Source organism: Vitis vinifera, chromosome 18 (assembly GCF_030704535.1).
Source record: "Vitis vinifera cultivar Pinot Noir 40024 chromosome 18, ASM3070453v1".
NCBI lineage: Eukaryota > Viridiplantae > Streptophyta > Magnoliopsida > Vitales > Vitaceae > Vitis > Vitis vinifera.
The window spans coordinates 7,434,360-7,451,821 of record NC_081822.1 but is presented as its reverse complement, the minus strand read 5'-3'; the positions used below and the strand labels follow the sequence as shown (position 1 = coordinate 7,451,821).

General features: G+C 30.1%; 1 protein-coding gene and 1 long non-coding RNA gene across 2 annotated transcripts; both read left to right on the top strand.

Moving 5' to 3' along the window:
- Nucleotides 1-2,241: 2,241 nt before the first annotated feature.
- Nucleotides 2,242-4,246, top strand: LOC100243681 (uncharacterized). The gene is made up of 2 exons (XR_788247.3): nt 2,242-3,977; nt 4,063-4,246. It is a non-coding gene; the product is annotated as an uncharacterized LOC100243681 (long non-coding RNA).
- Nucleotides 4,247-12,720: 8,474 nt separating this feature from the next.
- LOC100854064 (uncharacterized) lies at nt 12,721-13,878 on the top strand. The gene has a single exon (XM_010666617.1). The coding sequence runs from the start codon at nt 12,721-12,723 to the stop codon at nt 13,876-13,878; it is 1,158 nt and encodes a 385-aa protein (XP_010664919.1).
- Nucleotides 13,879-17,462: the final 3,584 nt, after the last annotated feature.

The following is a 17,462-nucleotide window of genomic DNA, read 5'->3' as shown; positions in this document are numbered from 1 at the left end:
AATTCCATAAAATTGAATATATGTTAAAGGTGTCTCTTCAAAAGACACTTTTTCATAATTTTTTTATTAGTCATACATATTAAAAAAAATTTGAATTTATACTAAAGAAATATTATTTCCATAATACCATAAAATCAAATTAATATTAAAGTGTCTCTAGAAGAGACATCTTTGATAATTTTCATATTAGTCACACGGTGAAAAAAAATTGAATTTACATTGAAGGAGTTTATACAATTCCACAAAATTGAATTTATACTAAATGTGTCTTTTGTAAAAACACTTTCCATAATTTTTATATTAGTCATCTATAAAAAAAAAAATTAAATTTATACTAAAGTGCTTCTTAAAGGAAAACATTTCAATATAAATTTAATTTTATGGAATTGTGGAATGTGTCTTTTGAAAATGCACTTTTAGTATAAATTTAATTATTTCAATAGATGACCGATGAAAGAATTGTTGAAGGTGTCTTTTCAAAAGACACCTTTAATATAAATTTAATTTTGTGAGATTGTAAAAAGTGTGTCTAAGAAGACATCTTTAGTATAAATTCAATTTTTTTATTATGCAACTAATATGAAAACTGTGAAAAAATATAAATTTAAAATATAATTTTAATATAAATTCAATTTTATAAAATTATAAAAGGTGTCTCTTGAAAAGACACTTTTAATATAAATTCAAAATTTTTTAATCGTGTGTTATTAATATAAAAATTGTGGAATGTGTCTCTTCAAGAGACACATTCAATGTAAATTCAATTTTTTTGAATGTGTATCATTTATATAAAAATGATGGAAAGTGTATTTTTAAAAGACACCTTTAAAATTGACAAAAAGTGTGTATATTTGAAAATAGTTTTCATTGTATTGTATTTTAAAAAATTAATTTTAAATTCACCTTACAATTATCAAAAATCCCTTATATAGCCAATGGGTCTGAAGCTAGAGCAGACTTTTCTGCATTTCATTGACTTTTCTTCACAACCTGCCAAAGGTAGGTAGTCTCTTCTTTTGAAGATTAGCTCCATCAATTGGTTAGTCTTCAAGGAATGCCTTTTCTAAGGTCCTCATTTGTGGGTAAGGTAAATTTTGATACTTTCAATAAGAATAATGAATCAAAGAGGATTGTGTGGTGATTTGTTTGGAAAGTATGAACTTTCCTTATTACACCCCCACAAGTTGGTGCTTCCATCAAGAACACCAATCTTGGATTGAAGCAAAATTAGTAGTGGCAATCATATAGTTGATCATTGATTACAAGTTATACTCACTACCAATTTTAAATTAGAACTATCACTTTAATATAATTGTGACTTCGCAACCAAGCCAACAAACATTTATTTGAATTCGTTCAAAGTATAACTTTCAATTTAATCTACATATTTTTTAGAACCTTTGAGAGATAAGTTGCAAGTGCCACCACACACCCACATATATCCACGAAGTTTGAATATTTATTTTTTATTTTTTATTTATGTTTGTTTTATCTTAGATATTTATTTACTTGATAAGCCACAAACATGAAAAGTGGAGAAAAACATTGAAACATTGAAATATATTTATGTTTCAACTTTATTTCCAAAAACAAAATGAAAGTTTGTAGTTTTTTTTTAAAAAAATAATTTTTAAAATAAAGTAAAATAGATAAAGGATTTTAGAGAACAAATAGAAGTTGTTTGAAAAGGTTTTCAAAAAATAAAAAATAATAATGAAAATAAAAATAAATATATAGTTTTAAGAAAAACATAAAAAAATAAAATAAAATATAATATATTCTCTTTCTTCTTTGGTTTCTATTTACCAAATCAAACTTCAAATATTATCCTTTTTTGAATAACACATGTTTTTCTAAATTTTTCATTTGATAAATAGATTATGAAATAAGTGATATTTGATCTATAGAATTAATAATTTTGGGAAATGATTTAAAACTTAAAAAATGATTTTATTAATACTAAAAAGTCATAGAATTCAAAACTGATGTAATTATAAATATTAAAAACTCATGAATAAGAATTTATTCTTACTAATTTTCCAAGTTTCTTATTTATATGTAACTATATTTTTCCTATTTTTTTTAGGAGAATAAACTTCATATTAAGCAAAACTAAATGCATTTGATTGGTAACAAATCTATTGAGGTTTCTTAAGCTGGTGCGAAGAAATCCTCATTCCTAATCGAGATATAGATAAGCGACCTGTCAAACAGGCTGTCTGTGGTTGTGCGTTGAAACCACGCTGGGTGGCGAGAGGAGAACACGCTATCCACGGCGAAATATATGAAATATCTCCCACGACTATAACAAACGCCTCCAACCGTCCATCTCTCATAAGACGGTCCACTCATTCATTCACAGCCGTTGGATCATTCTAGCCCTTGTATAAATAAAGGAGCCCTTCTCATTTCTCTTGGGCGTTCTATGTGTTCTCTCTGGATTTTTCCTTCAGATCTGGGTCTTCAACCATTTCCGGCCTCCGATTTTCTTCCTTTCCCTGCATATAAATCAACGATCAACCGTTTGATTATGGCTTTTTGTCATTTCACTGCCGATCTTTATGTTTTACGCTTTCAAGTTTTCTTTAAATTTTCTTCTAGATCGTCTCTTTCATAAGGTATGTTGAATTGCAGTTATGTTGAATTTGCAACCGTTTTTGTTTGGGATCTTGAAGAGGAATTAGGGTGCAGACCTTCAGGCCGCCGGATCTTTGTTGTACGTGGATGTCTTGGTTTCGGATTTGCCGATACTCTTCTGGATCTGAATTACGTTGATGGTGAAGGTTGCCTGAAGCTGAAAGATCTTCAGTCACCCGTCATCTTCGTATGTGAATCACAGAGTGGTGCAGCGATATACCATGACACAGATTTTTTGTGTTCGGTAAAGGTAGGATGAGGGAGGGCAAGAGGGAGGAAAGAAAGAGGATGAGATGTGAAAATTATAAGTTATGCGTATACGACGACGGTTGTTTCTTGTTGTTAAGATATGACCTTTGCCATGTCAGGTGCGCTTGCATGGCAGGTCGAATAACCTAATAAAATTATTCAGTTTCTTGTTTTTGTGGGGGATGGCACGGCGTATTTGGCCGGCTCTCCCACTTGGTGTGTCGTGTCCCGCTTCTCTCTTTTCCTTTTCTTGGCATGCTACCATTAATTGGCCATTCTCGTTGGACTGATCGGATTTGGTGCTACCTCAATCCTTTGTCCATGCCAAATAACTTGTATGGTTAAAAGCAAGACCTCCGCACGCCCTTCATGAATGGTGCCAAGTCAAGAAGGTATATGGGCCAATGTTCTTGACCAATATCTCATATACATCCTCTAATAAAAAAAAATTCATATACATCCCATAACATTACCGGGTCCAATTTTCTTCAGAGTCCTTGGAATATTTCATACACATCCCATAGCATTATATCGGCCAATGTTCTTCACAGTATTTGGATTATCTATTTGAAATAGTTATTTGATAGCATTATTACATCCACAAATACATTCAGCAGAGTTACGTGATGGCTTCCCAGAACGTTAATCTTTATTTAGCACAATTAACATTATTCATTCCATTGTTGACCTTACAGTATTGTTATAAAATATCACTAATATACAATTTTCCTAGTATATTGGAGGGTTTGCATTTATGCATTTTTTTAATCTTGTATCATGTTTAGAAATTGTATTATTTATGGCCTGTAGATGAAGAACTGAATATTCAATTGCGAAGTTTTGGTTGTTGGTTTGGGTTTAGATAGTTACATGTTTGTGTTTGTAACATTTGCCTCAGTGGATGTTTGTTTTCAACATATTTTTGTATGTTGTAAAAGAGGTTCATAAAATATTTTCTTGAGGGTGACCATTCCAGCTAGAGCTGTCTCAAAATTTTTCAGAATTCTGTCAGGAGTTTTTGTGTACATCACGGTGTTTGTTTTGCTGCCAAGACAAGGAGGGGCTTGCTTGCAGTAGTCCTCACAATCATGGTAAGCATTACTTTTAAATATATTGTTACTTGAATCATTAATCCCAAATTTTGGTCTGTTTATTCTGGCTACTGTTTCAATGTAGGCACATTTGCCATTCATACTGGTAGGCTTAGGTGCATTCTGCAGCAGATTGTTGTAAGTGTTTGCAGTTATTGGATTAACATTGTCATTTTTATTTTCTGTAAAGATTAACATGTCTTAAATTGTTATGAAGCATGATGGCAACCCTTTAATTTATAAAGGTTGTGAGATTGACATTTCCTAAATTATTTTTTGCTGTATCTTAATATGATTGCTGTATCAGTGTAGTTCTGTTACATGATCTTTAATAGGCTTGTGAGATTGGCATCTCTTGATTTATTTTATGCTGTATCTTAATGTGACTCTGCTTCACCATTGTAGCTCTGTTACATGATCTTTAATGTTGGTGGTTCAGCTTATTTTGCCATTGCTACTGGATTCAGTGTTATGTTTTCCTTCCCTTTGTAACTTGTACTATCTTTTAATTCAACCTATGAGGCCCCCTCACCTTGATTCAGCAAGTATCTCTCTCTTTTTTTTTTTTTAATTTGCTGTATGTAATATTAGATTCTGTATTTTGGTTGTAACTTGGGTGTTGTGATAGTTGTGATCTTGCACAAATGTCATGAATGATGCTAGAGCATTCATTATTTTTTAATAACTAATTATTTTGGTCAAACCATTTACCCTATTTCACACTTAAAACATACTTCTAGCGTAAAAATTGTTATTGAAGAAAAATTCAACATTTGATAAAATTTAGAAAGAACTTTTAAAAAGTTAAAAATCACTTGTAGTGTTTCCCGAAGAAAACACATACATTGAAATTACTTTGAGTGGAAACATTGTCAAATGCACTCTTTAGGTGTTAGGTCCTCCTTTACCCCACAAAACCAAAGCTAATGACAATTTTTCCTCCTAATTACTTGAATCAGACTGGTAGTTGGTGTTTGTAAAAAATATAGTTGTGATGTTTTTTTGGTTCTTAAAATAGCAAAATAACTGGTGAAATTCAATCCTATTATATTTTAAATTTTAAGCAAAATTGTATTCTTTTAAACCGGATCACATTTTTTATTTCCTATTACATTAGTGTGTTTCTTTAAAGCATTGTATTTTTGCAACTTTATTTGTAATTTTTCATCCTTTATTAGAAGATATTAGTTTAACTAAAGCTGTGTCTTGTTCTTCAGAGTGGTGTGTGATTCAATAATCCATTTGACCATGGGGTTTTGGGTTTGTATTTCTTTTTTTTTTTTCTTCGGTTTGAAAATTTCGAATGTGAAATTTTTTTGCAGACCTTACGTATGCAAGTCAGGGCAATCAATAAACGTTTTCATAATACTAGATAGCCTCCATTTTTGGCCGTATTGTTACAAGTTGTTTCTGTATATCCAGTTGCCTGAAACATTGCCCACTCCCCCATTTACATGCTTCTGAATTATTATTTAAGACTCAGGTTAAGATACACGGTTGTGTTTGTTTATTCTTCCTATTGCCCTTGTATTTTAGCTTCAGGATTGTTAGCAAATTGCATCAGGTATGCTTTTAGAAGACTGTTTGAATGCATCTTTCTTCTTTCCCCCCAATTGAATGCATCTAATTTTTTGGCCATGTGGCAGCTTGTGCTAAAGCACCAATTTAGCAGATTTACAAGGTCTTCTCCTACTTGATTTGATGGTTGTAATTAATAAATTCTCTCTCTGACCTAATTCTGTTAAATGGTGGTGTGGAAGTTTGTCCTGGCTTCTTCCAAATAGTTGTTTGTGTTTCAGTAAATTGCATTTGATGGTGGTAAGAAAATGGTGGGTGGGGTGTAGCATCGACCTTCCTCATTTCTTGTCCAGAAATTCCATTTTTCTTTTTAATGGTCTTGAAAAAATTATCCTTTATTCCTCCCTCATTACTTTTTTATGCCCCGGAAGTCTCATAATTTGAATGGTCTAAATACATTTTTATGCTTTTTTTTAATCCTTCGATATAGCTATAGTCCAAGAAAATTAAATTGGAAATAAATAAAATATTAAGGAAGATTGAGATAAAAGAAATGGGATTTGGGTTCACTAATAAAAATTCAAGCATATCGGGAGAAACTGTACATGTAAATAAAAGTTTGAGAACAAAGATCAATATTCATACAGAAAAAGCATCCGTATGCAACATACATCAATTTTCTGTAGAGCTAAACATGATCATTAGTTCCTTTTATTTTTTAGGCTTTTGAAAGTCCCACTAAAATGATGGACTCAGAATTTTAGTTATTACGATATTTATTAATATTTATCAGTGTTCTATTTTATGATCTACAAACCTGTGACATTTTAAACTTTATGCTGTCTTCAGCTTTTGAAATGTGGATTGTCAGAAAGGTTATGTAAATTTGTGATAGTAGGAAGAGGTCTGGTGAAATTTGGGTGGATCCAAGCTCAAAATGGTAAGAGTGCTCAAACAGCCTGCGAATGGTTTGAGAGGCTGGTGGTTCGACTCCACCGGGATCCTGCTAACATATTTTTTTCACTGACTCCTGTGCCCCACCTAACCCTTTCAATATAACTTGATTTTGAGAATGAAAATTTAGAATCTTTTCAGTATTTTAAAATATTAAAAGATTTATTTTGTAATTAGAAGTATCGCTAATCTCCTTTTTAATGTTTAAAATAAGGTTTGTAAAGAAGGGGAGTGATGTACTCTTCACCTTCTTATGTTTGTACGCTTATTTGTTTATTTATTATATTTTTAAATTTAAAAATGTATGTGAAATTTCTGATTTACCCAATTTTATTACTCTAGATCACCCATCCGAGAAATCCTCTTAACTCTACCTTCACTTCTTCCCAACCTTCTTTCCATTCCTATTTTCTTCCTTCGACTGAATTCACTTCTGACTCGTCTAATAATACCTTTTTGAAGAATTGTCCTTGGGGGTAACAGGATAATATTTGAGAGGCTTTACAGCTAAGTTTTTTTTAAATTAATAGTAACATTTAAGTTTATGATCACATAATGAAAAAATGGTGAGAGAAGGTAATTTTATGACTTTTGAAGTCTACAAGGCTTTTGCTCATTTTTTAAGTTTTAGGTAAAATAGAAAGAAAAGTGAACTTCGAAAAAATCCAAGAACTCGATGTAAGATAAATACTTTGAGTACATTTAGGATCTTTACTTGTTTATGTATTATTTGCATTCTTGGTTCTTCTTGAAATTAAGCTTTAAATATCATTTTTAATCTAAACTTGAGTATATATCAATAAGACTCTCTAATATTGAGTATATCGTTCAAATTTTTTGATATTATTTATAGGTTGCAAATGTATAAATAAAGAGTTATCATTCATTTATTGTTATGAGAACATCTGTATTAAATTCTCTACTTGTTTCTCTCATTTAAAACTTCTTTCTTTTGGTGCATTAATCATGCACTTGCAAATCATTTTAGTACATCTCTCTATTCATCATTATTTCTCCTATATTTAAGCATTTATTGTGTTAGGGAGAGTGTTCTTAAATCTTTATTTATTTAAGGTTGAGTATTCTTAAAATTATTTGAAGAGAGATTTGCAAAACCCATTGGAGCCGTGAATCTAATTGTAAAGACTTGAAGGTTTAGGTTGAACTCTTGATATAGTCCTCGCTCAGAAGGAGGTTGAGGGGAAATGGACATAAATAGGATTTGTCAAATCACTATAAAAATCATGTTTACATCTCTCTAACTCTATGTCTTTATATTAATTAAACTATTCCTTGTTTAATCAAAAGTATTTTCGAAAAAAGTTTTAAAATTCAATTTACCTTCGTAGGATGTCTTGTTTAATTAAATTAGGATGTTTTGTTTAACTAAATTAGCTTTGTTTAACTAAGCCATTTTAACCAAAGGATTCAATAATGCTTTTTATTTATACAAATAACCTTCCCCTTTTAAAACTTGAAAGATAACCCGTCTTGGACAAAAATGTCTTTTTCTTTTTTATTTTTACCCTTATTTTAGGCCTAATTTTATTTTTCTATTTTTTCTTTTTTTCCTTATCCATGTTCTCTTTCATGTTCATCTCACTTTTTTCTTTTCTTTATTTCCTTGTAGTATAGAAACTTGAACTCTCAATATTCTTTCCTCTACTTTTCATTAATGTCCATAAAAGGAACCAACCAACTTTATTTTTCCTTTATATTTTATTTTCTTTTTCATTTAAAGAGATGTAAAACCTCATTTTACATTGCAAAAAAAAAAAAAAAAAGGAATTCTCAAAAGAGTTGAAGAGAGATAAATAATTAGCTCAAAAGGAGTTGGAAAACTTTTAACCATGTGAGAATATCAAATGATAGCAATCAATGAATCCTATGTGTGAAAAATTACGATGATTTCAATATTGTTGACAAGTTCTCAACCACACCTAAATTTAACTATGTTTGAGTTCCATTTATAAAAACTAAACTAAAGTTGAGTTTTATATTAAAATGTTCATTTAGACTTAATTATGATTAAGCTTCATGTATGAAGAATTTAACCGAGGTTAAGTTCTTTAAAATATTTATTGGAACTTAACTATTATTAGGTTTCATTTACAATAAGACTCAACTAAGGTTAATTTCTTAGTTAGAATATATATTTAAACTTAATCATAGTTGAGTTATAATTAATGAAGAATTTAGCTAATGTTAAATTCTCAATCAAAATATTTACTTGAACTTAAATTATGTTTGGTTAAGTTTCATTTATATAGGCAATAATATAATTCTTGTCATTCCAAGTAATAAATTCATCCAATTATTTAACTATTAGTGGTTTCATAAGATTAAGTATGTAATTAAGTATAATAATTTGGTCATACCAATTTTTACATAATATGAAAAAAAAAAATGGTCATTATAAAAATAATAATAATAATGATAAAAATAAAAATGAATGCAAACTAGAAAACCAACAAATCTTCCTATGTGTCGACTAATTGAGGACGTCTTCCAACAATGTTATCTGACACAAATGATCTCCTTCAATCTAATACCAAATGCATCCTCTCTCAAGTGATTTTAAAAGAAAACATGTAGAAACAAAATATCTAGAGAAACACAAGTTAGTGGGGGGTGGTGGGGGGTGGGGGCTGTGGAGGGGAGAGAAGTTCAAATTTGGTTCCCTCTAAAGATTTGGGTATTTGGATAGTTGACTTGAAATTTCGTTTCCCTCACAATTGAAGCTTTATTTAATCATTTCTCTCTCATTTAGGGAAGTTATAATTTTATCAATCTAACTTGATCTTTTTTTTATTATTGCATCTTTACCTTCATCTCAAGACACTCAAATGATTAATTCTTTTGCATCCTTGTGCTGAAAATAGCGGAGATATCAAGATTTGAAACAAACTTATTTTGTTGGATTTTGAGTTTTTTAAATGATCATTGAACGTGTAAAAGATCGATATTGTCCTCTTTTCTATATTGTGATATGGAGTATAAAACATGAGATTTTTTTATTTTTTATTTTCATATATAGAATTATTGAACTTATAATTTTATCGATGAATATCAACTAATTTTAATGAAAAGTGAGTTAATTGTTCTTTAATATTTTTGTATGTACTTTAATTTAAATTAAGTTTTATTTATAAAAAGATTTAAACAATCCAAGTTTTCTGTTATAATTTATGCACTTAAATTATATTATGGTTAAGTTTCATTTATAAAGAACTTTTTAGCAATAATCTTTTGAATTTTATTATAATAAGTATATTAAAATTAAATTTACATAGACCTTAGCTATAGTTAAATTTTTAGTCATAATATTGATGTGAACAATACTATGACTAAATTTCATTTACAAAGAACTTAATTAGGATTAAATTTTTATTCAAAATGTGGATCTACACTTAACTATAATTAAGTTCACCAAAATAACAATAATTTTTCATAGATGAGATTTGCTACTTACCATCATTTGATCTTATTGTATAGATAAAGTTTTTTAATTTCTTTTAGACTAACTCTTTATCTCTCTTAAAAGTTTTTCATAACTAAAAAAATGAAGATTAATTGCTTCTTTATCTCTTTTTTTTGTAATAAAAAATGGTAAGGTAGGTTTCAAATTTCTTCATCATATACTAAAAATAGAAATAAAAAGAGAGTATAAAAGAAAACAAACAGATTATTAACATCATTTGATACCTTCTCATATCCTATAATAAAGATTAAAGAAAAAATCAGTAATGGCTTTATTACAAAGCAAAAAGAAAGGAAAAAAGAAAAAAAATGTGAAAAAAAAAGGGAAAACTGATCAAATGGGACAAAAAACCCTCAATATTGTAAAACTAACCCCCACTTTTAATAGCCTCCAAAATGACCCGATTTGGACAAAAATACCCTTCAGCTACATCAACTCCTTTTTCCCTCCCATTCTAATTTTATTTCCCTCCATTCACCTCTTTTTTATTATTTCTTCCACTTTCTCCTTTTTTTCATTTTCTCCTGTTATTCCGTTTCTCTCTTTTCAGTGCATTTCTTCAAATCTCACACAGTTTCTCTTCGGATTTCTTCAACTTAAAGCGCTTTAAGTTGTGGTTAGATAAACAGTGTACGTTTATTTTTATTTTTCCATATTTTTTTCTTTCATGTTTTATTTATTGAATATTTTCAAACATTTAATGAGATGTAGTAAATATTTAAATAAGTTTGAAATTGTTATAATTTTTTTAATATCATTTACAGCCATGAAAAAAGGGATTAAAAGAAGGAAACCATCAGCTTAAAAAGTGTAGTGTGGAGAAACATTGTCTATATGAAAAAATCAAATAATGGTAAGTAATAAAACTTGTGGAATTTTATGATGGTTTTGGTATTGTTTGCATATTTGTTCTTTATATAGATGTAAATATGTGTGAATAGGGTTTTGATATAATATATAAAGTTATCTTTTTTAGTTATATATCAAAATCTTACGGATATTAAGTTGAACTTGACGTGTGTTAAGTTAAACTTGACGTAAGTTAAGATTGTATATAGTTATTTTATAATAACATTATATTATTGTTATTTTATTTAATTATACTCAATTTGAGTTGAATCATTTGCAAATTACCCTTGACATTAAATGAATTATAACATAACCAATCTTTTAGTAAATAAATATATTTTTATTGTTTAAAATAGTTTAGAGTTACAATGTTTGAATATATTTAATAACTATATACATTGTATTTCTTTAGCATTATTGGTATTATTTGAGGTAGTAAAGATGATTAATAATGTTATTTATTTGTTGTTTATTAAAAAAATAAATATGTGTAATGAAATAATATGTATTTAATAATGAATGAGTTTTTTAAAATTAATACCTACTTATTGGTGCTAATGCTATGATGTAACTAAAAAATATTCTAATATTGTTTGTTGATACCACTAATTGAATTATTTTGTTATTTTAGTGGTTGATGAAGTAGGAATAATGCTTTTATATGAAGGAGAATGGGTACGAGATGGAAATGTTTTCTATTTCGAAGGAAGTAAAGGTAAAGGCATTGAGATCCCGAAAACTATATCATATAAAGAGTTATTAGGGGTTGTCCATCATATTCTGGAGCTAGATCCAACAAATTGTTTTCTTTCAATGAAGTATGTATTCAATGCCAACATACCCACAAGTCTTATACAACTAACTGATGATGGGGATGTGAAATTCTTTACTGGTTTAAATTGTACAAATGGTAAGCTGTCTGTTCCATTGTGCATCATAGTTGAAAACAGAATTGATAATCACAATAAGAAATCAATTTGCAATTTTTATTTTGAATGTCATATGCCTTCTGAAATTGATAAAGAATTGAATGGAGACTCAATGTTGATGCAAAACAGTAGACACATTCATTGTGATTCAGTTGAAACTCTTACTATTGATGGTGAAAATGGACCAAGATTTCAAAATGAGTCACTTGAAGGGTATAAAGTTCATGATTGGAACATGAATGAGACTGCAATTAATGAGGAGGATTATAGGATGAATACTAACCCTACTAGTGATAAGCAAGTGACCCAAATTGGCTCATTCAGAACTAGTTCAACTCAGAGTGCAGAAATCTTGACCATGATTGATACAAATGATGGTTTCATACATGACAATCCCACTATAATCGAAGATGTAGCAAATGAAAGACAAAACATGATGCAATAACCTATAGTTAGTGGAATTAGTGATGACCATCTAGAAGAGCACCAAATACACTCAAATAAGAAAGAATTATAAAAGAAGTTGTATATGATGGCTCTGAAAAGGAAGTTTGAGTTCAAAACAACTAAATCCACTACTAAGTTATTGCTTGTTGAATGTTTTGATAAAGAATGCAAGTGGCGAGTTCGTGCTACCAAGTTGGGGATTTCCAATATGTTTCAAATAATGAAATTCTATTCAATACACACTTGTCGGTTAGGTATGATGTCTCGTGACAATCGACATGCAAGTAGTTGGTTGATTGGTGAGAGTATAAAAGAAACATATCAAGGGGTTGGTTGTGAATTTTGACCAAAAGACATTGTAGCAGACATTCGAAAGCAGTATGGTGTTCAAATCAGTTATGATAAGGCGTGGAGAGCCAAAGAACTTGCTCTAGGTTCTATTAGGGGATCACCTGAGGAGTCTTATAACACTTTATCATCCTATTGCTATGTTTTAGAGCAAAAAAATCTTGGTACCATTACTGATATAGTTACTGATTGTGATAATCAATTCAAATACTTTTTTATGTCGATTGGTGCATCTCTTGTTGGGTTTCACACATCAATAAGGCCTGTGATTGCAGTTGATGAGACATTTTTGAAAGCAAAGTACTTAGGGACTTTATTTATTGCAGCGTGTAAAGATGGCAACAATCAGATATACCCTTTAGCCTTTGGGATTGGTGATTCAGAAAATGATGCCTCATGGGAGTGGTTTTTACAAAAACTGCATGATGCACTTGGACACATTGATGATTTGTTTGTGATATCAGATCGACATGGTAGCATTGAAAAAGCAGTACATAAAGTATTTCCCCATGCGAGGCATGGTGTTTGCACTTATCACGTTGGACAAAATTTGAAGACAAAGTTCAAGAATCCTGTAATTCATAAGTTGTTCCATGATGCTGCCCATGCTTATCATGTTTCAGAGTTTAATTTTATATTTGGGCAACTAGAGATGATTGACCCAAGAGCAGCAAGATATTTGATGGATATAGGTGTTGATCGATGGGCACGTTCATATTCTACCGGAAAAAGATATAATATCATGACGACAGGGATCGTTGAAAGCCTTAATGCTGTGTTGAAAAATGCTAGAGATCTTCCAGTTTTGCAATTGGTTGAAGAATTGAGAAACTTACTTCAAAAATGGTTTGTGACTCATCAACAACAAGCAATGTCAATGTCAACTGAACTTACCATGTGGGCTGATGGAGAACTTCATTCGATGTATAATATGTCAGCAACATATCTAGTGGAACCTATCAACTCCAAGGAGTGTAATGTTAACTATGCTGGAATTAGTGCTCAAGTGAATTTAGACACTCGTTCATGCACATGTCGACAATTTGATCTTGATCATATTCCATGTGCACATGCCATTGCTGCTTGTAGATTTTACAACATTTCATGTTACACTTTGTGCTCCAAGTATTTTACTACTAAAGCATTGTTATCTTCATATTCAGAATGTATTTATCCAACTGGAAATGAAATAGATTGGGTAGTACCTAATCATATTCGTGACAAAGTTGTGTTACCACCTAAAACGAGACGTCCAACAGGAAGACCAAGGAAAGTAAGAATTTCTTCTGGTGGAGAGGGCAAGCACACATCTCGTTGTAGTCGATGTGGTCAATATGGGCATAATTGGAAAACATGCAAACGACCAATCCCTTGATATCATGATAGCTTTGGCACTCTATGAACTTGCATGGAATGAAAATTGTAATAGTGAGCTTTTTTGTTTTTTTGGTACCCATGTGAATGGAAATGTAAGTTACTTTTTTTGTATAAGGTGATAGGATAAACACATAGATGAATATTGTAATAATGATCCCCTTTTTTTGCATACCCATAGAAATGGAGATATTTGTTACTTTTATACATATATGTTATGATGAGTTATGTATAAAGTATGAATGAAAATTACATTTTTATTCTCAAACTATGGACTCAACTGTTCTCACATTTATTAATAAGGAACTTGACAATAGTTAAGTTTAGGTTTTATCTGAAGACTATAGACTTAACTACCTTCAAGTTTGTACATAAAACAACTTGACAATGGTTAAGTTCAGGTTTTGTCTAAAGACCGTTGACTTAACTGCCTTCAAGTTGGTACATAAAACAACTTGACAATAGTTAAGTTCATGTTTTGTCTAAAGACTGTGGACTTAACTACCTTCAAGTTTATACATAAAACAACTTTACAATAGTTAAGTTCAGGTTTTGTTTAAAGACCGTGAACTTAACTACCTTCAAGTTTGTACATAAAACAACTTGACAATAGTTAAGTTCAGGTTTTGTCTGAAGACTGTGAACTTAGCTACTTTCAAGCTTGTTCATAAAACAACTTGACAATAGTTAAGTTTAGGTTTTGTCTGAAGACTGTGGACTTAACTACCTTCAAGTTTGTTCATAAAATAACTTGACAATAGTTAAGTTCAAGTTAAAATGGCAACTGTAGACACAACTTCCTATGAGTCTATAGAAGATCAACTTGATACCTGTTAAGTCCAGATTAAATATGTTATTCTGGAATAGATTTCGACTTAATATCTGTCAAGTTTGTTCACAGTTAACTTGATAGTAGTTAAGTTCAGGTGTTCTATTAAGACTGTGGACTTAACTACCTTCAAGTTTGTACACATAACAACTTGACAACATTCAAGTTTAGTTTAAAAGGCCAATTGTATACATAACTATCGAACAACATTCATCAAAATATCCAAGTAGATATATCAACCTGTCCAACTACATTTATCAAAATGTCTAACTACATATATGAAGCTATCCAATTACATATAACAAACCATCCAACTACATTATCAAAATGTGAAATATCAACATGAATTCATTACATAGGCAAGTATTTCATATAAAATAACTCTGCTGCAATCTTTTCCCGAAACCAGTCCATTCGAGCACTTGTTAATGACTTCAATGGATGGTTGTGCATTAAGTATTCAACATATTTGATAACAAACATGCCACAATCACCACTACATGGTACACAAATAATCAATGTTAGGGATATTATTAAGGATTAAGTGTATAAGTTATGAAAGTAAATTTAAGATCACTTACTCATTTTCCTATTGAGGAATATCTTACAGCCGTTCAATTTTCCATTCCTGGTAGTTAACTTTTGTGTCACCATGAAACCCATAATATGCTATTGCATTCAATATATGCGGCAACAATTTGGCTAATGGTTTAATGGCAACTTGCAATCTTGCATTATTATTGATGCTCATCAATAAGTCATATACATATATAATCCTTCGATGAAGGTGGACAACTCCTAATACCCATTTTGAAATTGCAACTTGTTGACAATGAACTTGATAGCAGTTAAGTTCAATTTTTTCTTAACATATATATTTAAATCAAAATTCTAAATATTTGGATAAAATAATTTCATAAAAATTATATTCAAATACGTTATAAATTCATAACAAATAACTTCATTACACAAAATTTCAAAACCTTTTGATGGTAAACTTGATAGTAGTTAAGTTTAGTTTTTTCTAATCATTCAAATATTGCTTTAAACCTTGGACTATAACCTCACTGAGAAAATTTTCAACAATTACATTATCAATTCATGAAAAATAAATTCATAAAAAAAAAAAAAGATAATCGATTAAAAATGATAAAATTAAAAATCAAAATTTTAAGTAGAAAATTAATGCTTACTGAATCAGTTGATTTCTTCTCATTTTTTGATGACGATGATGAGGTTTCAAAACCTGGCTTTCTTTCACTTCTTTTTTTTCCCAAAATTTTATACCTTTTCTGTTTCGTATTTTTCATCACCGAATTTTTTTCTTCCTCCATTTTCATGAACTGAATCAACACACAATATCAAAAAGATGAAAAATAGGGTTTGATTGAAAAAAAAAAAATGAACCAAAATAAGACACTTAGGGTTTTTTCTCATTTCATGGATGAAGATTCATATGCACAGTTCAAAAAACTAAAATCAAAGAATGAAATAGTGAAACTTACTTTCTGTTTTTACTTTGTGTTGTGTTGCCTTTTTGTTCTCTTGCAATAAACGGAAAAATCCTTCGTGATTTGTTTCTCACAGGTTAACAGATGGAACAAATGGATTTGCAGGGTAAGGAAGAGACACAATACAAGGGAAAATTGGAGTTGGAGGGAAAATGGGCTAAAAAGATAGCTGATGGGGTATTTTTGTCCGAATTGGGTCATTTTTGAGACTTAAATAAGTGAGGGGTTAGTTCTGCAATATTGAGGGATATTTGTCCCTTTTAATCGGTTATCCCAAAAAAAAAAAAAAAATGATGTTTTGAAGTATGAATAAGAACTAATTTAGTTAAAAGAATCATCCAAGAAAGGTTTGGGGGTGGAAAATGATAAATTATATACCCAAAAAAAAAATTATAAACAACACAAAGAACAATATAAAAAAGTTTAAAGAAAAGAAATGCAAACTCTTTTACAATGGTTTAGCAAGTCATATTCTAATTACAAGTAGAGTCTCATTGAGACTGTGTTAATAACCTATAAAAATAGGTCATCCCTCACTTTCTAATAACCAATACCAAATTTTCAGAGAATTTTTCAGATAATTTTTTAGATAATCTTTTCATATATCTATCTAGATGAATTTTTTCAAAACCTGAGTTGTACACATCTCGCTTACAGAGTGCACCTAAGGTGAGATCTGACTATTGAATCCTAGAGGTAGACCACTGATACCCTAGTGCACCGAGTTCGTCTTCGAGGAGGGTAGATCTATTTCAAGGACAGTGTTTATTACGTCTCAACCGAAAAAAATTTCTTCTTATTAATTATGTTCTTTGTTTGTGTCTTTTGAGCTAGTTATTTGTTTCCATGCCCTTAAATCCAACAATCTTGAAATATATCCAAATGGAAGCTTCTCTAATTCACACCTATCCTGACACTTCTAAGATTGATCCCTTCAATGGGTCATTCTTTAAGAAATGGCAAGAAAGGGTTTTCTTTGTAATTGATGTAGTGAACTTGAAACACATTTTGACTGACCCAAAACCAGAAAATGGTTCTCATCTATTACCAACTTGGGAAACTGGAAATGATAAATTATATACTAAAAAAAAAATTATAAACAACACAAAGAACAATATAAAAAAAGTTTAAAGAAAAGAAATGCAAACTCTTTTACAATGGTTTAGCAAATCATATTCTAATTACAAGTAGAGTCTTATTGGGACTGTGTTAGTAGCCTATAAAAACAGGTCACCCCTCACTTTC